Genomic DNA, 27,836 nt, shown 5'->3' with positions numbered 1-27,836 from the left:
TAGGTGCTCCTGGTTAGTCACTCAAAACACATTTTGTCTTAAGGAAACCCATGTGTATATTTGTACAAATGTGTTTTTCCCAACAAATTCCTGAAGTGCCAAGGATCTAAAGGCCATTCCCCTATTTCTCTATGGGGTATCTTGAGCATTGAGACATGATTTTAATTTTATTATGATTAGCAATTGTGAACAAATGTTCTTCATATCCATTTATGATGCCCTGATTCATAAGCTCTAGCTTACCTCCTATGCCCCCCCCCCCCCCACACACACACACACATATACACAATGCACTGCAGGCAGGAACGGAACCACAGCAGAAAATTGCAAAACAAAAAAACAAAAACCCAAAATTGTCAATTTATTTTTAAAAAATTGAAAGAAATTAACCTAGAAGGTTGCTTTCTTCATGTAGACTATTCTTTGCAACTACTTTAGCAACAGATAAAATCACAAAGTTCAATATAAATTAATGAATAATGGGAATTGAGGAATATGTAAAGGGTTGAATTGAAAACATTAATTTTTGGGATTAATTGACTCATTTAACTATAATAAAAGGGGAAATTGTTTATTTATGTTGTTTAAACTAGTTCCCATATAACCATACTCACTGGTTGTGTTTCGAACATTGAGTTTCATTCAGTATATCTGAGATGAGTTCTGAAAGAACAAATGATTTATCTGTTTAATCTAATCAAGCTTAATCCATTGTCCTAAATTCACTTGCAGCATAAATCTATATTGATTTGTTAATTAATTATGTTTACAAAACCAAATGACATTAGATAACAAAACTTTTGTGCTAAGAATTGGGGTTTTTTTATTTGTAAGAGAGGTAAAAATTCAAAGCCTAATCATAACACATATTATGGAAAACTATTTTTAAAAGATGTGCTCTTAAAATATAGTGATTTAATGGCAATTATTTATAGGCTGTCCCTCTTACTGTCCCTCTTACTGACATCTTCTTGTTCTGAGCTAGTTCATTTTGATGTATTAATTTCTAAGCATGCCTGTGTTTAAAAGATTGATATGTAATTCTGTTTTTTAAATATGTTCAAAATTTTAACTAAAATATTTTTAAATACCAAGAACTCTGTGTTTTCAGTTTTCTGCAGTGACTAAAATCGACATATTCAAAAATCAACATTAAAAAAGGAATCAATTTTATCTTTTTGTCTCCATTCTTCAGTACTATTTCAAGTGTTGTTTTAAAAGAGTATAAAATAATATAGAAACGGAATCCAAATGCTAATCTATAAGTATGAAACTTTTTTGACCCTTGCCCTCTAGAGGTCTGGAGTTACTAATGGGGTTAGGATTTCAACTCTTAATGGGTTTTGGTGCATTAATGTTTTGTATGCATGGAATTTGGCATCTGGTTTAATAAGTGGCTGACATTGGTGATGTCCCTTAATTTGCTTAAATCTAATTGGCTCTTTTATCAGTAAAACCTGTATGGATTGGAAATTGATCAGAAAAAGTCAGCCATGACTGTGCATGTAGTTAAATGATGGAATCCACCAGTTAAACGCAGTGTTGCATTATAATAAGCTTAAAGCAGGAAAAACAAGTGATCTTAAGAGTTGTAAGGTGGAAGAAAGCAGAGAAGTTCTGCATGATGTTCAAGTTCAGAACAAAGGCATTTATGGACTGTATAAATTTTAAATACACTGCATTTTGCCTCGAGACCTTTTTCTTCCAGATGAACTGAAATCTTGTCTGGGACTGTCTTTGTTACATCAAAGAACTGCATGGAAAGCTAAAAGAAACAGAAGAAGCATAAAAGGGCATAGTTTAAAATGATTAGTGACAAATTTCATACAGCAGAGGTAGAAACAGTTTTTTTCCCTGAGCTCTTCCTCCTCCCCAAAATGAATAAATTCATCCCATTAATCTTGTCCTAAAACGTTTCAGTAAGAGTTGTTAAAAAAGAAAAGGAAAAAAAAGAAAGCAACATATTAATCGAAAGTCAGCAGTATAATCAAACACTGGCATTCAGGCAGTCTTAAAATTAACTCAAATAGCAATTATCATTTCAAAAATAGCATGAAGGAATATGTAAGAATATTAACTATTCAAGTGTAAGTGATCAGCGGAATGCTACTGCCATCATTGTTGCTGCTAAAGGAAGACAAAGGAGGATATAAAGGAAAAACATTCCTTCTGTTACTGCATTTTAGTGACTCTTCAGCATAGCTGAGCTAGTCGAGCGGACAATACATGGAGCTTCATGTGGCATCAAAATTCAAGAGGCAACAGTGGGCTGAGAAACTTTTACTTCCAATCTCAAGATAATAATCTGTACTGATGTATTCAGTCTCCCCCAATTTTTGTTCCATGCAAGGTCCCATGGGTAATGGGCAATATTCATCAAAGTTTGGCTACATGTGGGTGGTAGAAGACCAGCCATGATAGGAAACAGAACTGACAGTGGCGGAACATGCTGATGGAAGAGCATAACTCCAGCAGCTGAAATATTTACAGTAAATGTATGTGGGTGAGAGAAACAGTGACCATGGGGGCAGATTATATCCTGAATTACATGTATTCAAAACAATGACATTACAGCTATAATATCTATATGTAACACCATTGTCAAATGTTTTCTTCTCACAAGGGGAAAATTTTTGACCATGTTCTATAGTTTTGTTTGCATTTTAGATTTTTGCGAAAGTTTCGTGATTTTTTGTACAGAATCTTGTTAGTGACATGCACATGCAACTCAGGGTTACCCCTATGTTTATTTACATAAATAACTAAATAAACATATGTACAACCCTGAATTAATGTTCACATGTCCCAATCTGAATTCCAGTTACTGTGGGATCACAGGATAAACTTTTTTTTTTTTTAAATCCAGATTAAAACCATAAAGAATTTAATGAAGATGAAAACATACCAAACAAGATAAGAATGGTAATAACTTTAGATGTGATGACAATTTAAAACTATACATATAGGGGCTTTATTTTATTTATGACATTTCTACCCTGCTTTTCTCAACCCCGGAGGGGATTCAAGGCAGCTTTACACATAGGAAATTATCTGATGTCTTAAAACAATATACTATTAAAATAAATATTTTAAAATCAATTTAAACAATACTTCAGGTATTAACCACACTATCCATAATTGTAATCTGGGCCATTCCAACTGTCATTGCACATAATTCCATATCTATCTATTGCACAAGTTCTCCAAAGGCCTGATCACTTTAAATGCTTTAATTTAAAAACTGTGGCTGGAATTCAGTTGTGCTGTGATTGTGACTTTAAGCTATGAATGCATAGTATTAGGTTACAAATTCATAACTGATCTGTATTCAGTTATAGACACTATATATCCATAATCGTGGCACTATTGTCATGATTGTGAATGCCTTCTCAAACCTACTTTACTAGCCAGTAAGCCAGATTGGGCACAAGAAGACAGTTCAGCTGTCAATCAGGATGTAGGAATCAGACATTTCCTCATTCTTACTGCCAGCCAATGAGGCACAGACATCCTACTTCTGAAGTTCACAACCTTACTTGCTGATGCATACGTAACTAAGTAGGCTATGTAGCATTTCAGCCCAGGTTTTGGCATGGCTCAGCACTGGAAAGAAACCAGCATTGATAATAGTCAGACCTCCACAGTCAGGGTGGCAGAGATGGCTTTGGAATATCTGGTTTTGGATTCTGTGCAAGGAGCTATTAATCAAACCCCAGGGGAGCTGCCATAGCCATTAATTGACTATGATTGACACATTGTCCACTCCTGATTTAGACATTTGCTGTACTTAGGATACCACTAATGCTAAAGTCATGCAACTCACATGGTTCTTTGAACTATGCAAAGTGATGGTATCAGCATGCACAAAAGAATGATACCAGTAATAATTTTCATTTGCATAGTGTGACAAATGAGATCCATTATTGGATATACTCTACTGCACACAGAACTAACAGTGGGTTTACTTGTGTGTCTCACTGTGCATTATCTTTTGCACAATAACACCCAGTGATCTATCTGAGTTTGTCTTTCAAAGAAGTTCTATCCCCAAGAAATATTTTGTGCAGCTAAAGATGTGTTTGTCAAACACCCTTTACCCGCTAATCTTATGAGACTTTGCAGCAAAAACTTATTCCAGGTAAATAATACAGATGGAAAACAATTTAAAGGATATAATAATAACAATTTTCATATACCCATATGCTCATATATATATGATGGCATGTCTCTATGCACCTGCAATAACATTGATTTAAATCTTTCTTTTTTTTTTTGAAAACCTTCATTTTTTTAGTTTACATTTATTTTTGACAACTGCAACCCTTTCATTTTTGCAATAAAATGTCACTTTAATAAACTGTCAGCAGAGGAAGATATCTGTATTTTTTGAAAAAATATGTTCCCTGTATAAATGTATTCCTTATGCTACTTCCATGCTGCTAGAATGCAAAGGTTAGCCTTCTGATTAAAAAAATATTCAAGTAAAGTTGAGTAGCAATTTTTGAGGTACTGAGCATAGCAGAGAGAACTTTGAAGTTCCCTTGCTTGTAATAGCCTCAGCAAGCCTGCAGCATAGACATAGCTCCTAACACATTTACGTACTCTCATGTGGGTTTTATAGACCAAAAATAATAATAAAAAGGACTCTCTTAAGTGTATCCTGCAGGCAAGAATTGTGGGATTTAGAGAAGAAGAGGGGATCAATCACTGATTTCTCTCCCTCTTAACCAGTGGATAAATAGTAAAATATTGTTCCTTAAGTATCATTTCCATAAATGTTCTCTCCTTTCGGCTTTTTCCCTTCTTTCAAAGACAAACATGATATACCTTTCAGGTTAAAGAAAAACACATTTAAAGGGAAGCAGTTCGAAGTTAAAATAGTCAAATAAAAAAGAGAGAAAGGAAACCTACCCAATTCTTATTTGGACTGAGGATATGCATATGTGATGTTTTGTCATTGGATTCTGTCCTCATTTTGCCATGTTTAATTTATACGTGTTTGTGGGATGTCCCAGATTGCTCTCAATGCATACAGGCAACATGATGCTGGACTTGAAATATTCCATGTACCAGAGAGCGATAAGTATAGATGGATGTACTACATTGGCAAGTTAATGTTTATTGCTTTTTAGATGGAAAAAATATGGGACTTTTGCTTGTTCCTGCTTATTCACAATAGAATTAAAACAGGTGGATGTCCAGCAAATCCTGAGACATGTTTTGAGTGAGCTACCACTGCACTATATGGAGACTAGCAAAATGGCTTTCAAACAAAAGGATTAAGTAATTTATGAAGTCTCTAATGTGCAGTCAATGCTATTCTCGAAACTGGAGCCTTGACTCATTATCTATACATATTGTGTGAGTTTTAAGGGAATGCACAGGTCATAATCATTTTAAATTCCAGATTTGATCTTTGTTTCTGAGTTTGTGTGTTAATAAATTTGTATCTAAAGAACAACCTATCGTATTTTCACTATTGCAGCACAAAAGTGAAAGTATTATCATATTTCAGTTTCAAAAGTCAGTTGACTCACAATTCTTTGTTGAAATGTGAAATTAGTATCTGCTACTAAATATGAAAAACAATGCTTGCGTTATGGAAGGAAGAGCAGGATGGTGTCATCAGAATAGGCATTCTATGTTTGTTTGGGAGTTTTGGGGGAGGGATGGGTGCCTTCTCAGTTTTCTGGGCTCATGGAGCCCCGAAAAATCAAGATGGCGGTGTGAATTGGTCCCGGGGATCACGTGACGCAGTCTCTGGGCCCAATACACATAGATCCCATACATGGTAAGACCTGGATCTTACCTAAGATTCAGGTCTTAACAGATATTAACAGGAAACCCTGCTTTGTTCTGAATAATTTGTTTTAACCTGAGGCATCGTTTGTATAGGTCAGGTAAAAGTGCGACAGGCCCCGCATTTTGGGACCTGTCTTTTAGGGCCCTAAGCCCTCGCCTTTCAATAGTTCATTCAGATGAAGGCGTGATTTCCTTTTTTACCCAAAAGTGTCAATATTGTACTATAGCTTTTATCAAAAAAGAAACAATCCCCTTCTCTGAGTGTCAAAGCCCTTTTTGAATTCCTGGGTAGGAAAATGGCCACAGAAGCAGTTAGACTTGTCTCCTGAGATGGCACTTTCCCTTTTCTGCAGAATGACTCTTAAATTATTATTTTTCCTTTCCTTGCCTAGTTTATCCATACCACACAACCTCTGAGGATGCCTGCCATAGATGTGGGCGAAACGTCAGGAGAAAATACTTCTGGAACATGGCCACACAGCCCGAAAGACATACAACAACCCTCTTAACTTATCCATGGGTCATATTAAAGTCCATAATTTTGGCCCACAAAACAAACCTCAACATGAGGTCAACTTGTACACAAATATATATGAAGGAGCTCCACTGGCTGCTGTTTACTTTCCGGGCCCAATTCAAGGTGCAGGTTATCACCTACAAAGCCCTAAACGGTTTGGGACCCACCTACCTTAGAGACCGCATCTCCCCCTATGAACCTGCTCGTTCTCTTCGCTTGTCGGGTGAGGCCCTCCTCTGGCTTCCACCACCTTCGCAGTCGCGGTTGGTGGGGACGAGAAAGAGGGCCTTCTCCGTCGTGGCCCCCCAACCTAGGAACTCGCTCCCAAGGGAGATCAGGCAGGCCCCTACCCTCCTCTCCTTCCAGAAGAGCCTAAAAACCTGGCTCTTCAAAAAGGCCTTTGATGATTAATTATTAAGTTGAACTATCTGCCCATCCAACTACAGGTTTTTTCTGCTACTACTATTTTGCACTTTATTGAGAAACTACCTCTCCCATTTGATATATTTTGCACTTTGGCCCAGATCCTTGTTTTACTCTCCTGCTTTTAATATTTTATGCTAAATGTTGATTACTATGATGGTTTTATTGATATTGATGTTTTATTGTTGGAATAATTGTTTTATCATTTTATTGTTGTATGTTTTCGGGCTTGGTCCCCATGTAAGCCGCTCCGAGTCCCCATTGGGGAGATGGGGCGGGGTATAAAAATAAAGTTATTATTATTATTATGATTATGTGCATGCAGACAGAATGCAACATTCTTGCTTCTCATTCCCACTTATAAGAATGAGAAAATGTTGTGTCTCCACACTTCAGAGACAGTGAGAGATTGTTCACATTTGGAAGAATGCTTTCCCTTAAACCCAAGCTGTCAAAGCTCAAATTCAGATGATGGTGGAACTTACCCACTGGATTCATGTATTGAATGTTTATCTTCCTGCTTTTTTGCTTAGTTCATCCTTGGAATGCTTTCTCTACATCTGTGGTTTTTACTGCCAGGAAACTATTCCTTAGTTGTGGTTCTTTTCCTTTGTATTACCTAGGCAAAGAGGCTCACCTGCTTTGCTAAGCCAAGTACAAGTATCATGCATGTGAACTCCCAACTCTCCTAGTTTCATATTCTGGCTAGTAAACTGAGGTTTACCAGCAGCACATGTTTTGGAGACATTGGGGGAAATTGTGGTTAAGACAAATTATGGTAGAAGCAGAACAAATCATGATAGAGAAAACGTTACTGGAGAATAGGGCAAAGTAGAGTGGCTCGACCTTCGTTTCTGTCTTTCAAATCATTGCATATTAAGGCAAGATTGTTATGTCTGAATCAGTCCTGTATCTGTTCTGGTGACATTATGTGACAATAATATTCATGCTTTTTGCTATGTTCCTGCATTATGATGCACAGGTGTTTAGAGAATAAACATGCCGGGAGGAAATAAACCTCTGGAATATGTTTTGCTCTTTGTAGACCTGACAATATTACTTTGTGTCTAAATGTAAAGAAAACTCCTAACAATCGTGATGTATTAAATTATAACTGAGAACTAATTCAAAGATCAAATAAGCTCTTTGGGAGAGGTCATTTTACTGGTAGCAAAAATTATTACATTTTTTCCAGGCTTGTATATTGAAGCTGTATGTCTTGGAAATATTACTCCTCACATCTGAATCTTGATGTTTAATTTAACACAAAGGTCTTTGAGCAGCTCAATGGGGGAGCTTTTGCTGGCAGAGTCTCATAGAAGAAAATGGAAATGTACATGTTTTTTTCTCATGTATCAAAGAAGTGCAAGAATCTAAACTGACATTTTACATCAAATGAATTATGAACTGTGTGCTGTGTACCTAAGGGAACAACAAGCAAATTAGATTTTTGTTAAGAGAGGGGAAAGAAACCAAAATAATATAAACAGGCTTTATCTGAACCCGACATGCAATGCAGTATTCTTTTTACACTAGAGATTAAAGATTACTTCAGAGACCAGATATTTTGAATTCTTTGGATCATTTGTGAGCAGGACAACTATGGTATGTCATTGTTCAACTACAACATTAAGCTTATATTGCTGAATTATTTTTGTTGGAAAATATTTTTTCAGTACTTTTTGTACTACTTTTTTCAGTAAGAGTAAGAGTTTTTGTATATATACACTGCACAATTGTATACGTTTCATAATGTTTTAAATGCTATGGATCTATTCTGTGGAATCCTAGATTTTGTAATATGGTGACATACTTAGAACTGAACCCTATTAGCAGGTCCTAAAACAAGAGACCTACTGAATCAATTGCTATGTCAAATCTTATGTAAATCTCATTGATTCAATGGGGCTTAAATTTACTATAGTAGGGATTACAAATAGAAACCAGTCTTTAGAATGCTTTAGAATTCTCTGCTAGAGAGCTTTAGTGCCTGTCTACATAATTTTTACTACATATCCTGGGATTCCATTGGGAATTATTTTCACAATGACTTGGAGTGATATACAGATTGCCCTCTGCTAAAAAGGATCTTCCTGGATCATAGTGGGAATTGCTGCCCTGTCATTGGGGCAAGGTGCTGAGTATGTGGTGACTGTTCTTGGACTGGAGGAAATAGATTTTCTGGACCATTTTAGAGTTTTTTCAGAGTTGGGAATGGTAGTAAAATGACTTTGTTCACTGTAACTGATTGTCTTTTCTAGATGAAAGTTAAAAGGTACTGTCAGCTCACCACAGCCGCTCCTGAATGAACACACGAGACTCTCTGTGTTATCACCAGAAACTTTTACTGTAGGAAACATGAACATCAAAAAAGCCAAGAATGGGAGGCTCCGGCCAACCATCCTTTATATACCCTCCCCCTCATTTGAAAAGTCTCTTCCCGCTCAGCAAAACCCCGCGCAAATTCCCCGCCAAGTCCAGCAGCCGTTTCTTCTCCGAGTCCTGAGCCGCAGGTGTCTTATCAATGTCAGTGACCCTGAAACTCAGAGCCACATCCAGGCTCTAGTAGCAGGGTTCTGACATGGCGTCCTCCTCCCCTTCGTCCTGGAAGGAAAAGATTAAACACAACTATTGTTCTCCGCTGTCCAGAGTTCCTTTATACTTTTTTAACAGGCTGCAATGGAATACCGGGTGTACCTTTCCTAGGTCCTTGGGTAGCCTCAGCTCATAGGTCACTTCGTTTATTCTTTTTGCTACCCTGAACGGCCCTATATAGCGTGGAGCCAATTTTTTAGATGGGAACCCCAATTTCAGGTTTTTTGTGCTCAGCCAAACCAGATCCCCTTCGCCCAATTTGTCCCCCTCTCGGCGCCTACGATCGGCAAAGAGCTTGTACTTCTTTTGTGTTTCCCGCAATGCCTCCACCACGGTCTGCCACCCTTGCTTAATTTTGGCCGGCCATTCCTTGTCGGTCTGGCCCTCTCCTTCCTTCCACTCGGGTAGCCTGGGGAAAGGTGCCACCTCCTGTCCGTATACTATTTCGAATGGGGCACGACCTGTGGCCGAATGTACGGCCCCGTTAAAAGCCATCTCAGCAAACGGTAGAAGGTCCGCCCAATCATCCTGTCTATAATTGGTGTACATCCTCAAGAATTGGCACAGTGTTTGTTGGGTGCGTTCGACTCCCCCGTTGGTTGCGGGATGAAAAGCCGAGCTCAGGTTCCTTTCTGCTCCTAACAGCTGTAAGAATTTTCCCCAAAATTTTGCAGTAAATTGGACTCCCCGGTCGCTAATTATTTTGTCGGGACACCCATGTAGGCGATATACATGCTTCACATACAAATCAGCAAGTTTTTCAGCTGAGGGGAGTTTCGGCAGGGCCACAAAGTGTGCCTGTTTTGAGAATAGGTCCAATATTGTCCAAATGTATCTGTGGCCTCTGCTGGGGGGTAGTTCGCCTACAAAATCCATGGCCACGCATTCCCATGGCCTCATGGGCTCCACCACCTTCTGCAATAGCCCCTGGGGCTTCCCCGGTGGTGTTTTTCCCTCTGCACATAATTCACACTGCGTGACGTACCCCCTGGCGTCTTTCCTCATTCCGGGCCACCAGCATTGTTTGGCCAACAGTTTAATAGTCCTGGTGGGGCCTAGATGACCCGCACCCTTGTTATCGTGGCACTTCCTTAACATTTCTCGTCTTAAACATTCAGGAATATACAATTTCTTATTTACAAACACCAAATCCCCACACAATTCTCCCTTTTCCTTGTTAGTTTGTAACCATTTGTCCATTCCATACGCTCGCTTCAACTCTTCCTCCCATATTTCTCCTCCCCCCGTGGAAATGGCAGTACGTTTGTTTTCTTTGGCCGCTTGTGCTCGAGTTAGTACTGCCAGGCCCCACTGCTTATCTAGGAACAGGCTCCCTTCAGATTCCTGAATTCCTCCCCCGTGCTGAGGCATCCGAGAGAGAGCGTCAGCGAGTATGTTATGTTTCCCCTGGAAGAATCTGAGTCTGAAATCAAAACGGCTGAAATATTGGGCCCATCTAATTTGCTTCGCTGATAGTTTACGAGGGGATCTTAGATACTGTAAATTTCTATGATCAGTCCACACCTCAAACGGTGTTCCACTTCCTTCCAGAAAGTGTCTCCAGCACTCTAGTGCTTTTAGAATCGCTAAGGCTTCTCTCTCCCAAATCGGCCAGTTTTTTTCTGTATCGCTAAACTTTTTTGACAGATAGCCACATGGCTTCAGGTTCCCCCCCTCGTCTTTCTGCAGCAGAACTGCCCCATATGCCCGGTCTGACGCATCGCAATGTAGTACAAAGGCCTTAGACATATCAGGGTGCTGTAGGACAGGTTCCTCAGTAAAACGCTTTTTAAGGGCTTCGAAAGCTTCCTGCATTCTATTGTCCATGTCAGTTTGGCCCCTGGGGCCTTCACTTTGGCTGTTTCTCCCCTGCCTTTAGTTTTTAACAAATCCGTTAATGGCAAAGTGAGGCGCGCAAAGTCCTTGATAAATGTTCTATAGAAGTTTGCGAACCCTAGGAAGGATTGCAGCTGCTTCCGTGTTTTGGGGGCTTCCCACCCCCTCACGTCTTCCACCTTCGCAGGGTCCATCGCCACTCCCTGGGAGGAAATCCTATACCCCAGAAAGTCTATCTGGTCTTTATTGAACTCGCACTTGGCAAGCTTCGCATACAGTTTCGCTTCCCTCAACTTTTGTAGGACTTCCCTGACTAGTTCTACGTGTTGTTCCTTAGTTCGAGACATTATCAATATGTCATCTAAAAAAATAAAGACTCCCTTGTACAACAATGGATGCAATACTTCGTTGATTAATTGCATGAACGCGGCCCCTCCCCCGCACAAACCGAAGGGGAGCACACGATAATTGAATAATCCGAATGCGCAGGAGAAGGCCGTCTTCCACCTGTCCTCTGGTTTGATCTGCAATTTATGGTAGGCCTCAATTAAGTCCAATTTAGTGAATATCTGTCCTTCCGATAACTGGGCGATCAAGTCCTTCACTAAGGGTAGGGGGTATTTATTTACAGTACTGATTGCATTTAGGCCCCTGTAGTCAATGCAGAGCCTCAGCGTTTGGTCCTTTTTCCGCCTGAACAACACAGGCGCCCCTAGAGGGGAATTTGAAGGCTCTATGAAACCCCTCGCTAGGTTTTTATCAATGTATTTTCTCAGTTCCTCCTTTTCCCTAGCTGACATCGGGTATATTTTTGCCTTGGGAAGCTCTGCTCCTGGGACTAGCTCTATTTTCACTTCAACTCTCCGCTTCGGTGGGAAATTGTCTGCTTCCTTCTCATCAAACACGTCCACAAAATCCCGATACTCTGGGGGTAATTTATCTGCCAGTTCTGCTATTCTGATAGAGTCTTCCTCCCCCCTTTTCCCTGGCTCCCTCTCAACTTCCTGGCTCCCTTCTTCCAAATTCATCCTGAAGATCATGCTCTTATCCTCCCAGTTGATTTGCGGGTTGGCCTGCCCCAGCCACGGCATGCCTAGTATAACATTATAGCTGGCTATTTGTGATATCACAAATGACACCTTTCCTTCCCAACTCCCTATCTTACACTTTACATCTTCGGCACTGTACTTAGCTAACGATCCCGATGCTGTGGATCCGTCCAACTGCGAAAAAGCTATTGGGGATTCTAGGTTCGTTCTTTCGCATCCCAATCCCTCGGCTAATTCAGGGGAGATGATGTTCCTGGAACATCCACAATCCACAAATGCTTTGCAGGTTGCTTGTTTGCTGCCATTTTCAAGCTGAATGGGGACCACTATCATAGCTTTGTCCTGACTTACCAACCCCCCCGAGTGGTGCCTCATCGGTGGTTCTTCCTCGGCGCGTTTTCCTGCCACGGCTCTGGGTTTGGGCTGGCCTCCGCCTTCCCCTTTTCTCTGCCAGCACTCGGCAGCCCTGTGGCCCAACCGGCCGCACACGAAGCAGCCACTCCTGCTGGCGCTCACGTTCCCTGTCGGCTCCGTTCTCCTCCCGGCTGGGGTTGATCCCTCCTTCCGGCTCCCCTCTTTCATCTGCGGCCGCTGCTGTAGCCCTCCTCGGTGCCTCCTCGCCTGGGCCAGCGATGTCTCGACGCGCCCCGCCAGCTGAATCCATCCGCGCAGTGTGTCAGGCTCATCACGATGCACCGCCCAGGAGAGGATCTCCCGCCTGAGACCCTCTTTGAAGAGTTCTATCTTTGTTACTGCAGACCATTCCGGCACCTTTTCGGCGAGGCATTGGAACTCCTCCGCATACTCAGATACCGACCTCTGCCCCTGGGAGACGGTCTTCAACTTCTCCCTCGCCCGGATCTGCTCCAGTGGATCTCGGAAACGGGTCTCCAGGGCCCCCATAAAGCGTCGGAGTGACCCCAGACATGGGTCGCGCCGCGCGTGCAGCTGAACGTACCAGCTGGCCGCTCCCCTCTTCAACACTGCACCAATGGCCCGTATCCGGCTGGATTCCGTTCTAAAAGTGTGAGCATTGTCCTCCATATAGCCCCTCACCGTGGTCAGGAAAAAATCCAGTTCAGAGGACTCTCCCCCAAACTCGATCCTTAGTTCCTCTCGTCTCGGTAGGGGTCCCTGTGGTGGCAATCCCCAATTCTCCGCCCGTCGCAAGCCCCCTTGCGGACCAGTGGGCCCCGCTGCTGCTTCTCTTGGCCCTGTGCCACGCCCGGCATTCGCCAGGGGCACCAGGGTCTCAGCTGGGAGCGTAGCTGGGATTCTCGGAGGTTTTTCCCCTTCGTCGTCACTCTCCTCCACCCGCGTCAGGCTTGTTTGGGTCTTGGGCCGGGCGCCGGGCTCCTTTCGCATTTCCCTTCCCTTCGGTGCTGGGAGGTCTGCAAAGCCCTGGCTGCTTCCCACGCTCACGTCCCACATTGAGCCAGCCCGAAGTTCCCTTCCTCTCTCTGGCTCCGCCAAAAACGCCAGGCGCTCCATCGCCCTCGACATCACTGCCAGGGTGGTCTCCATCGCCGACATCCTCTCCTCCAGAAACACCATCCTTTGTGGGCCTGGGGAAGGTGAACCTTCCTCTCCTCCGGTGCTGTCTCCCCGCACCACTCCACGCCTCTGGGTTACCCCATTTGGCTGGGCATAAGCGGTGGATGACGCCAGGGCCGCCAGCTGGTGGAACTCAGCGTCCGGCTCGGGAGTGGCCCTTTCCGACCTTCCTCCTCCTGCGCCCAAGAGCTCTTCATCCTCCACTTGCATGTTACACCTCACCGCTACAGCGGGATGGTGTCCGTATTCTTGGCTTAGTGTCAGCTCACCACAGCCGCTCCTGAATGAACACACGAGACTCTCTGTGTTATCACCAGAAACTTTTACTGTAGGAAACATGAACATCAAAAAAGCCAAGAATGGGAGGCTCCGGCCAACCATCCTTTATATACCCTCCCCCTCATTTGAAAAGTCTCTTCCCGCTCAGCAAAACCCCGCGCAAATTCCCCGCCAAGTCCAGCAGCCGTTTCTTCTCCGAGTCCTGAGCCGCAGGTGTCTTATCAATGTCAGTGACCCTGAAACTCAGAGCCACATCCAGGCTCTAGTAGCAGGGTTCTGACAGGTACATTATGTATTTGACATTCCTGGCTATATCAGTGACGTTTCCTACCATTGATCACAGTATCTTACTAGACTGGTCCAGCTTCCTCTGCCGAGCTTGGAAGAAGACCCTATGGAGGAAGCTACCACTTCTCAGCCTGCAGAGTAAATACAAGCAAGTTCATCTGAGCTGGTGGAGGAATGGTTAAGTGTTCCAGCTCTTTTAGGCTTGTGAAGAGGGAAAAAAGCTCAACCTTCGGGTCTTCTAGGTTAGCAGAGAAACAAGCTATCCATAGGCAACACCTGAGAAGCACTAGCATAAAAGGTACTCAAAAGTGGCACCTTGTTGCTGGCTGCAACGCCAATGTTTGGAGCTGTGACTTCAGACTATTGGTCATCTTTGGTTTCATGAGCTTTAGACTATGCCTTGGACTTTGGCATTCAGATTTTTGAATTAACCTCGGACTCTTGTATTTGTTGGAATTAGCTTTTGATCTTGGAATGGATTATTGGTTTCCCAGGTTTTATTCCTTGCAGTTTGTGTCTCCTTAGCTGAATTCTGTGGTTTGGACTTGGACTGTATGCTAATCCTCTATTTGGAAATGGGATCTTGACTTGATGAAAATTACTGTAATGTTCTTTCCATTCTTAATGTAATGGCATTTATGAATATTGATAATTTCTTATCCAAAACAATCTGAATTGAAAGTCTCACCCTGTCTTACTCTAGAGTTGGGGAGAGAAGAATGTATTGTCTAATCTGGCCATGCATGTCCTTACCTGGAGGCCAAGATTACCAGAGTCTACAAAGCAATTGTTAGCAATCAAAACAGGAGAAAGAAATGTATCTCTTCATAGATTTAGGCTGGCATATGATGTGTATTGAATATGTGCTATTGTTTGTTTATCCCTTGCTTTTGTAGCTCATTATTCTATGACAGTTATTGGCTAGATATCTTTTTAAACAGCATGACATATAATTGGTTTTCTTGGACAGCTCTAAGTTCCATCTAGTATCTCTTTGACATGTATTTATAACCATTAATCAGTCAACTAATTGCTTATTGGCATTCTTGTATTCTGCAGATAGTTGTAACAGAAATTCCACTAGAGTAAGGATGATAAAGTTGTAGAGAAGCTTCCTAAGAAACCCTGTTGTGTTCCTTTTAAAGGTCATTTTAGAACAGAGTGCAGCAATGTGCACCACAGTATTTCTCAGTTGTGACACATGTGCCATTGCCTATTTATGTGGGCACTGCCATAATTGGGCAATATTGTGGTTCCATTTTTTTTAAAAAAAAAACAACCAGACTTTTTCAGCAAAGCAGTGAACATCATGATAAAATATATCACCTGTTTACAGTGAGGAAAAGGTGAATTATATTCTTTATCATGTTTAAACATGAATCATGTTTAACTTGTTGTCCGCAAGGACTCCAAGATCTGCTGTCAAGCCAAGCATCCCACATTCTGTAATTTTGCATTTCACTTTTTCTGCCTAAGTGGAGTATCTTGCATTTGTCCCTGTTGGACTTCATTATGTTCGTTTTGGCCCATCTCTCTAATTGGTTAAGATTATTTTGAACTCTGTTTCTGTCAAGAGTCAGATGCCAATTAGCGAACAAAAATAGAGTTTATTCAGCAGATAAGCCAAAAAGTAATGATAACACAGAAAAAACCTTGAAACACTTCACTATCAGTGCTTCAAGAGCAGTTCAAACAAAAATATAATTCAGCAACACAAGCAGGTAAAAACAAAGCTAAACAAACTTAGTGCAAACTGCACTTTCTGAGTCCAAGCCCTGCCAGCCGGCTCTGTAGTTTTCAAAGGAACAGTTCCCAAAAGAAAACACCAAATTGGTCAGGAAACAAACAAACAAACTAAGAATGCAGTAGACTGCTTCCACAATGTGGATAAAGCCGAAGGCTCCAAAAGGATGGTGAAAAGACGTCGTCCGGGATTCCAAGGTCAGGTCAGGAGATAACAGCGGTGTCCAAAGAGCAAGCCAGGAGTCAAAAGCCGATAGTAGTCATCAATCACAGGGCGAAGGCAGTAGCAAGGTCAAATTCCGATCCAAGGTCTGAAGAGGGTGCAGTCATCCAAAACAGGTCCACGATAAGACACAGCGAGAGCCAAGCTAGGTGATAACAGCAGATTCAAATCATAGTCCAAGTCCAGTCTTCATGGAAACACAGAGATCCCAATGGCGCCTCAGCAACACCTTGCCACACGCAAAGTGCAGTGGCCAAACATTCCCATTTTATTCCCCTTCCTCCTGGGTGACCAAACACTCACACCCAAACACCAGGTGTCCCAAATCTACTCAGAGTCTGAGCTCCACACAACTAGAGCTCGTGGATCTGGAGTACCTAGCAATTCGTCGGAGTCCCAATCATCCTGCCCACACTTAGCCCCATGAACACTTAAAGAACCATCCTCCCTTCTCCAAGCATCCCAATTGGGATCAGCTCCTGCAGAAACCCCAAGTTCAGAAGTATCCATAGACCCCAAATCCCCAGACATCTCCGGTGGCTGTGCCCATTCAGTGCCCGCTTCCCCAGCCACCACCTGTTCCTCAGCATCCATCTCCCCATCTGAATCTTCCTCAGAAGATCCCCCATATAGCTCTCTAAGTCACTTCCTGCGCAACTCCTCCAGTGAACCCTCATCACGAAGGTTTTTTCTTCCTCTTCGAATTCCATCCCCATCAACCATAATCCCCGAAGGCGCAGTCACAACAGTTTCTGTCTTCTGGAGTATTAGCTATCCCTCTCAATTTGGTGTTGTCTGCAAACTTGATGATCATGCCTTCTAACCCTTCATCTACATCATTAATAAAGATGTTGAACAGAACTGGGCCCAGGACAGAACCCTGCGGCACTCCACTCGTCACTTCTTTCCACTTTTTTATTGTATCCAATTACACCACTTTAATAACAAATATGGGTGAGGAAGCAAGTCAGCTTTGCTCTCCTACATTTTTAAGAAGTTTGACTTGACTAGCATGGAAATAACATTTTAAATAATTTTATGTTAAATTCTTAAAAGCAAACCAATTAAATTACATTTCCCATGTACAATAATAATAATCATATCATCATCATTTTTATTTATATCCCACCCCCTCTCTAAACGGGGCTTGGGGCGGTTTACAGAAAGTAAAACACAGTACAAAAACCAAAGCAAAAATAAAAGCATAAACGGCAATCTCAAAAACTTAACAGAAAATAAAACACAATACAAAAACCAAGCCAAAAATATATATACATAAACAGCAATCTCAAAACCTAACAGACTAATATAACAATAACATAGTAGAAAATAATGAGTTAAAAATTTTGTTGGATTTAAAATATATTGCAAAATTCACTACCAAATTCAGTTTGTATGACCCCTCCCTTATCACACAGGCTACAATATAGGCCTGTTAGAAAAAAGGAGCAACACTAATACAGGGCTGTCATAATTATACAAGCAGGGAGGGGGGAAGAGGCCTTTGTCACGACCCAGGCTGCAGGGCACCAATAACCATACACAGAGGCCAGAATCTATCTAATATCTTTATTAAGGAAATATATAAAGTTAATAAAAGCAAGTGTATGAAATAGTCCAGAAGTAGACCTTTCAGGAAAGGTCAAAATTAGTCCAAAGAAACAATGTCCAATATGGAATATTAAGGTCCAAAGTTGTAATCCAATAACCGAAACACTCACTTGTCAAGCAAGTGAGGGGAGATGACAAGGTCCTTTAGTCCATGAACTTGAGCGAGGCTAGGAATGACTTGATTCTTGGAACACAAGGCTTGATTCAAGGCAACAAGGAAACGAGGAGCAAGAACAAGATCCGTGGAATTACTTGGCAAAATCCGGAAAACAAGGCAAGGCTGAGTCCTGGAAAACAAGGCAAGGTCCGTGGAGGTAAACAAGGCTGGAAACGGGAACGAAGGCTTGGAAACGGGAGCGAAGGCTTGGAATCAGGAACAAGGCTTGAAACAGGAACGAGGCTTGGAAACGGAGCGCGCTGTCCACACACAACTTACTCCAGTAGCTGACGAATTGACTCCGCAAGATCCCTTTGTGGGCAAAACACCTAAATAGGGTCTAGTTTTCCCACCAAAGAGCAGTTCTCTGGGGAACCAGAAACGAAAGCTAATCTCTGAGTCCAGATGCATGACTCCTTAAAGTTTCCCATGGAAAGCAGGCTTAATCAGCTGAATTCTTAGCAGCTATCCTAGCACTCCTGCGAGACGCTGCTTGAACTCCCCTCTGTTGTTTACAAAACTCGTGGCGAGAAAACACAGGAGATTTAGGCTCAGGGCTTGTTTGACAGACTTCTGGAAGACAAATCTCTTGCAGGTGCAAGGTTCCCAAATCTGGCTGGGAAGGTTCCAATTCTGACTGAGACGGTGAAAAACCCAAGTTCTCCTCTTCATCTGGCACTACAGTACCAGAAACGGGACTACATGGCCCATGACTCATCACACTATCCCCCTCCTCAAGCCCCCTCTCAAACTGGGACTCTCTCCCCGAGGCGCGAGGCCGCGGCTTGGCGGGATAGGTCTGATGGAAGCGGCGGGTTAGATCAGGAGCATGGACTGTGGAAGCGTCTTCCCAAGAGCGTTCCTCGGGGCCAAAACCCACCCAGTCAATGAGATATTGTAGGCGGCGGCGGTGAAAGCGAGAATCCAAAATGTCCTGAACCTCAAACTCCTCCTCCCCATTCATCAAAACAGGAGGGGGGGGCGGCCGGTCTTTATCAGGGCGCACACCATCCGCCGGAAGGAGCAGGGAGCGGTGGAACACTGGATGAATGCGCATAGAGCGCGGAAGTTGGAGTTTGAAAGTCACGGGGTTAAGTTGCGCCACCACTGGATAGGGGCCAATGAAACGGGCATCTAACTTCCGGCAAGGGCGATGGGAGGGCAAAAAGCGAGTGGACAGAAGAACCCGGTCTCCTACCTTGATTTCGGGGCCCGGCTGGCGATGTTTGTCCGCGTGACGTTTATAGTCCTCCTTGGCTTGATCTAGTTGCTGGAGCAAGAGTTGTTGCACCGCTGTGAGTTCCTGCAGCCAGTCTTCTGCTGCGGGAACTTCTGAGGTTTCAATGACAGGGGGAAAGAAACGTGGATGGAAGCCGTAGTTTGCAAAGAACGGGGTTTCTTTAGTAGAAGCCTGGACCCCATTGTTGTAGGCAAACTCTGACAGCGATAACAGGGAGGCCCAATTGTTCTGCTGGTAGTTCACATAACAGCGAAGGTATTGTTCCAAAGTGGCATTGGTGCGCTCAGTTTGCCCATCTGTTTGGGGATGATGAGCTGAAGATAAACGAGAGTCTATGCCCAATAGTTTTTGTAGTGCTTTCCAGAAACGAGAGGTGAATTGGGACCCACGGTCTGTGACCAAACTCTTGGGCAATCCATGCAATCTGAAAACATGTTGGAGGAATAGATCTGCAGTCTCTTTGGCCGTGGGAAGGCCATCACAGGGAATGAAATGGGCTAACTTGGTGAAAAGGTCCACCACCACTAGGATCGTGGTGAATCCACAGGAAGGTGGTAGATCAGTGATAAAATCCGCAGAGATTATTTCCCATGGGTGGGATGGGGTAGGGAGGGGATGCAGAAGCCCTGAGGGCTTTTCTCTTCTTGTCTTGGAGCGCTGGCATACTGGGCAGGTGTTGACATATTTTTCCACATCCTTGCGGATCTTGGGCCACCAGAAATCTCTTAGGATCAAATGCATGGTTTTAAATAGCCCGAAATGCCCTGCTGGCTTGCAGTCATGACACAGACGAAGTGCTTTTTCCCTGCCCGGTCCTGGGGGGATGTAAACATGATTTCTATAGCAAAGTAGCCCATCCTTAAGCGAAAAGGGAAAATGTAATCCTTGGCGAAGTTGGTCCTGTGCCCAGGCATCTGCTTGCTGACTAGCCCTGATTTCCTGAGCACAAAGGGGTCCTGGAGTAGGGGAAGTTGATTCAATGGGAGTGGATTTGGTGTTTCCCACTGTGAGCGTGGCAAAATTCTCGGGTTGTAGCAGCTGGGACTCAAAGGTCTCCGTGCGCCCTGCAGCGTATTCCGGTTTCCGTGACAGAGCATCTGCTTGCTTGGTCTGGGCTGGGGTTACATAATGAATTTGGAAGTTAAAACGTTCAAAGAATAAAGCCCAGCGTTGTTGCCTCTGATTTAGCTTGCGGGCAGTTCTTAGATGCTCTAGATTCCGATGATCAGTATGGACTTCAATGGGAAATTTGGCCCCTTCTAACCAATGCCTCCAAGTTTCAAAGGCTGCCTTTATGGCCAATAGTTCCTTTTCCCAAATGGTGTAATTTCTCTCTGGTGCGGTCAATTGACGGGAATAAAAGGCACAAGGATGAAGATGATCCCCCACTGGTTGTAGGAGTACAGCCCCAATTGCCACATCGGAGGCGTCCGCCTGCACGATAAAAGGGGTTTCAGGGTCTGGATGCTGAAGGATTGGCTGGGACGTGAATAATTTCTTTAGTTGTTGGAACCCTTTCTCTGCTTGATCTGTCCAGCGGAAAGGCTGTTTCCCACGGATGCAGCTGGTGATTGGGTCAGACCAGCGGGCAAAGTCTGGAATGAACTTGCGGTAGTAGTTCGCGAACCCCAAGAATCGTTGCACCTCTTTCTTGTTGGTTGGCGCCCGCCATTCCAATACTGCTGAAACCTTTGCCGGGTCCATGGAGAGCCCTAGTGGTGAGACGCGGTACCCCAGGAAGTCTACCTCTTGTAGATCAAAAGCGCATTTTTCCAGCTTGGCATAAAGTCCATGATCCCGCAATCGTTGTAACACCATTCTGACGTGGTTCTCATGTTCTGATTGTGATCTAGAAAACCCCAAGAATCGTTGCACCTCTTTCTTGTTGGTTGGCGCCCGCCATTCCAATACTGCTGAAACCTTTGCCGGGTCCATGGAGAGCCCTAGTGGTGAGACGCGGTACCCCAGGAAGTCTACCTCTTGTAGATCAAAAGCGCATTTTTCCAGCTTGGCATAAAGTCCATGATCCCGCAATCGTTGTAACACCATTCTGACGTGGTTCTCATGTTCTGATTGTGATCTAGAAAACACCAAAAAATCGTCCAGGTAGATGATCAAGAACCGATCTAGATAATCCTGAAAGATGTCATTGACAAAATGCTGGAACGTTGCGGGAGCTCCACATAATCCATAATTCATAACTCGGGACTCGAATAATCCGAATTTAGTCTGGAAGGCGGTCTTCCACTCGTCCCCTTCTCTGATGCGAACTAGATTATAAGCCCCCCGAAGATCCAGCTTGGTGTAGACCTTGGCTCCTCGAAGTCGGTCTAGTAGGTCCGAGATTAAGGGCAGGGGATAGCTGTTCCGCTTAGTGATATTGTTCAATGCTCTATAGTCCACCACCAAGCGTAAGTCCCCTGACTTCTTTTTCACAAACATCACTGGGGAAGCGGCTGGGGATTGAGAGGGTCTGATGAATCCCTTGCGAAGGTTTGACTCTATGAACTCCCTGAGAGCTTCTTGCTCCGGTTCAGTCAGGGAGTAGAGATGTCCTCGCGGGATCGGGGCCCCCTCCACCAAGTCAATGGCACAGTCATAAGGTCTATGTGGGGGTAATCTCTCGGCTTCTTTTTCATTAAATACATCCCAATATTCTGAGTACTTCTTGGGCAAGGTGATAATGGGTTCAGTGTCTGTGGCATGGCAGACCTTGGCTACAAGGCAATGGTTTTGGCAATATTTTGAAGCAAACTGCAGTTCTCTGTTGGACCAGGAGATGCTTGGGTCGTGAAGTGTCAGCCATGGAATTCCCAAAATCACAGGGAAATGGGGAACCTCGGTAACAAAGAAGGAAATCTCTTCCATATGTTCCCTTATCCACATTCTGGTGGGTTCCGACCACTGGCTTACGGGACCCGTCTTGAGGGGGCGGCCATCGATGGCTTGCACCACACGGGCATTCTTGAAGTCATGGTATTGTAATCCCAGAGAGTCGGCATACTCTCTATCAATGAAATTGTTTGTGGCTCCTGAGTCTATCATGGCATGGACCATGACGGGCCCTTTTTTTGCTGACCACAAGGTGACCACTAGAAGAAATAGGACCCCAGTTGGCGGCTCTTGAGTGGGTTTTTTGACCGGGTTGGCGAGCCTCTCTACGCCCGGTCGCTGGCTTCCCCTGCCGGCTGTGCGCCAGCCGCCTCAGACGTCTTCGTCTCCGTGGAGGACGCCGCCGCCAGACGGGCGGCGGGCTTCCCTTTGGCTGGGCACTCTCTGGCGAAGTGGCCCCCGTTTCTGCAGTACCAACAGAGATTTAGGCGTTGGCGGCGGGCCTTCTCAGCGGCATCTAATCTGGGACGCACATTGCCCGACTGCATCGGCACCTCCTCGCTCCCTCTGGGGTATGGGGCTGGTGGCGGGGGTCTCCATACTGGACGCGGCTGGACGCCGGTGGGAGCGGGAGGCTTCACCCCAGCTCTACCGCTCTGGCCTCGGACCCATTGTTTTCTGTTGGCAAGCATGACTTCAGCTCGTAAACATTGATCAATGAGTGCTTCAAGAGAGTGGGGAGGATCCACCTTGGAGATTTCTTCCAGCATCTCAATGTTGAGACCCTCCCGAAATTGTCCTCTGAGGGCTACATCATTCCAGCCGGTGTTGTGGGCCAGCACTCGGAACTCGGCTATGTACTGGGACATGGGTCTGTCCCCTTGGGAGAGGCGCCGGAGTTTGTGGCCGGCTGCCTCCAAATTGTCCTCGATTCCCCAGGTCGCCTTAAGGTGGTCCAAGAAATGTTGCGCTGACCTTAGATGTGGGGAGACTTGGTCGTACAGTGCCGTCGCCCAGTTGGCCGCTGGCCCGTCCAAGAGACTGTAAATCCACGCCACCTTGATGTCTTCTTGGGGAAACTCGGCAGCACGGGCCTCTAGATAAGCCTGGCATTGGCGACGGAAAACATGAACCTTAGAAGCTTCTCCAGAAAACTTGGTTGGCAATGCCAGGGCCGGGAGACGGATTCCGCGTTCCTTCAATCCCTTTATTTCTCCCTCCTGCGCATTGAGCTTATCACGGATGCGGTCCACTTCGTCCTTGTCGATGGTGTAGCTAAGTGGCTGGCCACCCGGCACGGTTCCGGTAGACATTCTGGCCTAGGTTAATTGGTGCTTAGGGTGGCGGAGTCAAACTGTCACGACCCAGGCTGCAGGGCACCAATAACCATACACAGAGGCCAGAATCTATCTAATATCTTTATTAAGGAAATATATAAAGTTAATAAAAGCAAGTGTATGAAATAGTCCAGAAGTAGACCTTTCAGGAAAGGTCAAAATTAGTCCAAAGAAACAATGTCCAATATGGAATATTAAGGTCCAAAGTTGTAATCCAATAACCGAAACACTCACTTGTCAAGCAAGTGAGGGGAGATGACAAGGTCCTTTAGTCCATGAACTTGAGCGAGGCTAGGAATGACTTGATTCTTGGAACACAAGGCTTGATTCAAGGCAACAAGGAAACGAGGAGCAAGAACAAGATCCGTGGAATTACTTGGCAAAATCCGGAAAACAAGGCAAGGCTGAGTCCTGGAAAACAAGGCAAGGTCCGTGGAGGTAAACAAGGCTGGAAACGGGAACGAAGGCTTGGAAACGGGAGCGAAGGCTTGGAATCAGGAACAAGGCTTGAAACAGGAACGAGGCTTGGAAACGGAGCGTGCTGTCCACACACAACTTACTCCAGTAGCTGACGAATTGACTCCGCAAGATCCATTTGTGGGCAAAACACCTAAATAGGGTCTAGTTTTCCCACCAAAGAGCAGTTCTCTGGGGAACCAGAAACGAAAGCTAATCTCTGAGTCCAGATGCATGACTCCTTAAAGTTTCCCATGGAAAGCAGGCTTAATCAGCTGAATTCTTAGCAGCTATCCTAGCACTCCTGCGAGACGCTGCTTGAACTCCCCTCTGTTGTTTACAAAACTCGTGGCGAGAAAACACAGGAGATTTAGGCTCAGGGCTTGTTTGACAGACTTCTGGAAGACAAATCTCTTGCAGGTGCAAGGTTCCCAAATCTGGCTGGGAAGGTTCCAATTCTGACTGAGACGGTGAAAAACCCAAGTTCTCCTCTTCATCTGGCACTACAGTACCAGAAACGGGACTACATGGCCCATGACTCATCACAGCCTTTAAGAAATTGTACAGAGTTAAGCATTTCAAGCTTGAGCCCAAATGGATGAAATCATCATTTTCTATTTCTTCTATATTTATTTTTAAATGATAACATTATCCTCCCATTTTGTGTCTTTTGGCTGCAGACACAGCTAGTGAAATTAGGCCTTTGTAATGGCTGACTCTAGAATCTGGAAGTCCTTCTTTGCTGTAGTTCTGTCAGCAGACAAGGATCTTTTGAATGCAAAAAAAACTTTTGAAACAGAATACTTTGAAAGAGCTGACAGTGCTCTATTGTTTTAAACTGAACTTATTTTAATTGCCTTTTATCTTTTTCATGGCTTTTTGTCTTTTAAAATGCAGGTTTAACTTATTTTAATATTATGAATAGTATAATTCAATTTTAATTTTCACCTTTTGTGTGTTTTTACCAGGAGGTGGTGAGGATTTTTTTTAAAATGAAGCGAAATTCTCATCAATCTCTAACATAGGTTTCATGATCTGACTGGCTAACAAAAGACCTCTTTTATTCTAAAGGCCTATCTACACCAGCCAAATGAGTTGGTGTAGGGATATCCCTTGTTAAAGTAAGTCATGAAATGCTCCAGGACTTGCTCGTACTTTGTTCACTCACTATTAGGAATTCACCATGGATGTTCACATTCCCCAGACTCCAACTTGGACTACCCCACTCTGGATCAGCATCAATGTAGATGGGCTCTGTCTCAAGATAATCCTGCCTGCTCAGATGTACAGGTGTACAGGATTCCAAAATTCATAATACTTCAAAGTTGACCACACAAGTGGTTGAGATAGTGACACTTTCTGCTTTCTGGAGTTTCAATGTATATAATTTCATGCACAATATTTATTATATTTAAAATATTGTATAAAATTAACTTTAAACCATGTGTACAAGCTGTACATAGAACATACACAAATGTCTAGACTTGGATCTCAACTCCAAGATATCTCAATATGTATGTATATGCAAATATAGATATTCTGTAGTCTAACAAATAAAATCCCAAATCCCAAATACTTCTGGTCCCAAAGCATATCAGATAAAGGATACTCAAAATGTATTAGGCACAGCTCATATTTACAGAAAATAGCCATTTTTACAAAATAACTTGTGACCGAGTGACTGAAGGGGAAAGTAATGTAATGATCATCTGTCAGTAGCTTAATTAAGGAGATGATGATCAAAATGCTCTTTAGAGCATACACATTTATTTATTTATTTATTTATTTATTGCATTTGTCATTTGTAGTACCTCTAAGTCATTTAAGGTTTTTCCCACCACTGTTTCAAACCCTGGTTAATCTTCAGTATGCCCATCTTGACCACTTCAGTATGTGTTGTATTTGAAAGGTTGCTTATGTTATAAAACAGGTTTGGTATTCAATGTTGCCATTCTTTTTCTCCTTTGTACTTTTTCTTTATAATTGCAGCATGCAATTTCTCCATGCTAATTGAGCATTTACTGGACAAGATGTGTTGATTCAGTAAGTTACTGTTGGAGTTGTTGCCCCTTGAGGGTCGTATTAAACCTTGAGGAGAATTAGGAGAACATTTTGAGTAGCACTGCTTGTTTCAGATAATATATCACTTCAATAGGTACATGACTGTTCTGTTAAGACTGTGGCAAAGAAATTATAGCTGCCACCTAATTATGTCTCAGATTCTTAAAGGAGAAACTAAGGCTAAGGAGATGAAAGAAAAGAAATGTTTCCTAAATCATTTGTTTTTTTTACTAAAGATATGAGAAATACTTAACATTTAAATAATCAGTAGGTGTCTGATTGCAGGTGATCAGTTGTTTGGGATGCACTTGATAGGTTTAATGGTCACCATGTGACCAGTTTTCCAGAACATGTTTTCAATTATTGCCCAACTGAGACTCTACAAATTGCTTTGGACTTTCAGAGTGTAATTTTGCATTTTTCTTTTGTTTTAAGAAACTATATATGTAGATTCTGAGAAAGCCTTAATGCAGTAGAAATATCCTAGATTGTCCAGTATGTAAACATAAACAAGGTAGTTTAAATATAACTTTGTGTAGATTGTGATGGCACAAAATCATCTTAATTGCTTTTAATTTAAAATGGAAAGATTTGAGATCAACTCTAAGCTCATCCTCATATTTCCAGAAATGCAGTTAGTCTATGAATTGGGTTGCCAGGTTTTCTGGCACTGTCCTGAGTCTCCAGTTTTTAATGGGTCATTGCTGAGAGACAGACAGGAGTTCAAATTCTCTAGTTTCATGAGGGCAGCTTTTGATAAGAGACAAAATTATGTGTAAATCCCCAATCAGTTACAAAGACTCTCTACTTATCTGTGCAGTTCATGGCACTTTACAAAATTAACAGATACAGTAAGATTTCCATGTCCATGAAGGATATGTTCCTGACTTAACCTTAGGACCTCATCCTGTTTGTTATCAGAATCACAACGCAACATGGCGAATGTGGTGGTGCCAGGTGGGAAGCATGGGGAGCCCATCAATCCATGCTCCGCATCGCCTAACTTTCCCATATACTTCATCTCAAGGGGTAAAACATCCACCGCTGAGCTTCCCCCCCATTGATCTCTATGCAGCACAGGAAATCTCCCATGTTGCCACCATGATGGCATATGCCAGTTCCCCTTTTACCATGGAACCCCATCGGAACTAGCTGTGCATTGTGGGATGGGAGCTGGTGAGCTCTGTGGCAAAAGAGAAGGGGAACTGGTGTACACCGCCAAATTCAGCCCCATCTGATGAGGTTATTGTTATGTAAAATCACAGATATGATTTATTTATTGTGTCAGAAGCAAATTGTGGATACAGTTATAATGTATTTAAAAGCACAAAGTTTAAAAATTTGGCATTATACTAAATTTCCTTTGACCAGAAGCTGGCCATGTGGAGTGCCTCTGGTGTCACTGTGAGAAGGTCCTCCATTGTACATGTGGCTGGGCTCAGGGTGCATTGTAGTAAGTGATCTGTGGTCTTCTCAACACTCACATGTCATGGACTCCACTTTGTAGCCCCATTTCCTAAGGTTGGCTCTGCATCTTATGGTGCTAGAACGCAGTCTGTTCAGCGCCTTCCAAGTCACCCAGTCTTCTGGAAGTATCTCATCTGGTATCATCCAGGTGATTGTGGGTTTTAGCCGGCCACTTTTGGACTCTAAGCTTGCTGAAGTATTCCTGTGAGTATCTCTGTGGATCTTAGGAAGCTGTTACAGATATGACTGAACAATATTAAATTATCTCATTTCCATTGCCAGCATACCATAGAATTGTGTTAGAGAACCTAGAGATTATTAGATACTCAAATGCAACTTTATGATAACTTCCAGGTGAAGCATACC

General features: G+C 43.3%; 2 protein-coding genes across 2 annotated transcripts in view; one reads left to right on the top strand and one right to left on the bottom strand.

Moving 5' to 3' along the window:
- The window catches only part of ush2a (usherin), a 617,513-nt gene that overhangs the window by 339,045 nt on the left and 250,632 nt on the right, over window positions 1-27,836 (top strand). The window lies entirely within an intron of this gene.
- On the bottom strand, window positions 9,065-14,333 carry LOC134296639 (uncharacterized). Its single transcript, XM_062972111.1, has 2 exons — window positions 12,574-14,333; window positions 9,065-9,346 (listed from the first exon to the last, which is right to left on the bottom strand). Exons 1-2 carry the CDS (start codon window positions 14,155-14,157, stop codon window positions 9,305-9,307), a joined length of 1,626 nt encoding a protein of 541 aa, XP_062828181.1. The 5' UTR covers window positions 14,158-14,333; the 3' UTR covers window positions 9,065-9,304.

Source organism: Anolis carolinensis, chromosome 1, assembly GCF_035594765.1.
Source record: "Anolis carolinensis isolate JA03-04 chromosome 1, rAnoCar3.1.pri, whole genome shotgun sequence".
Classification (NCBI taxonomy): domain Eukaryota; kingdom Metazoa; phylum Chordata; class Lepidosauria; order Squamata; family Dactyloidae; genus Anolis; species Anolis carolinensis.
This window is presented reverse-complemented; position numbering and strand designations above follow the sequence as displayed.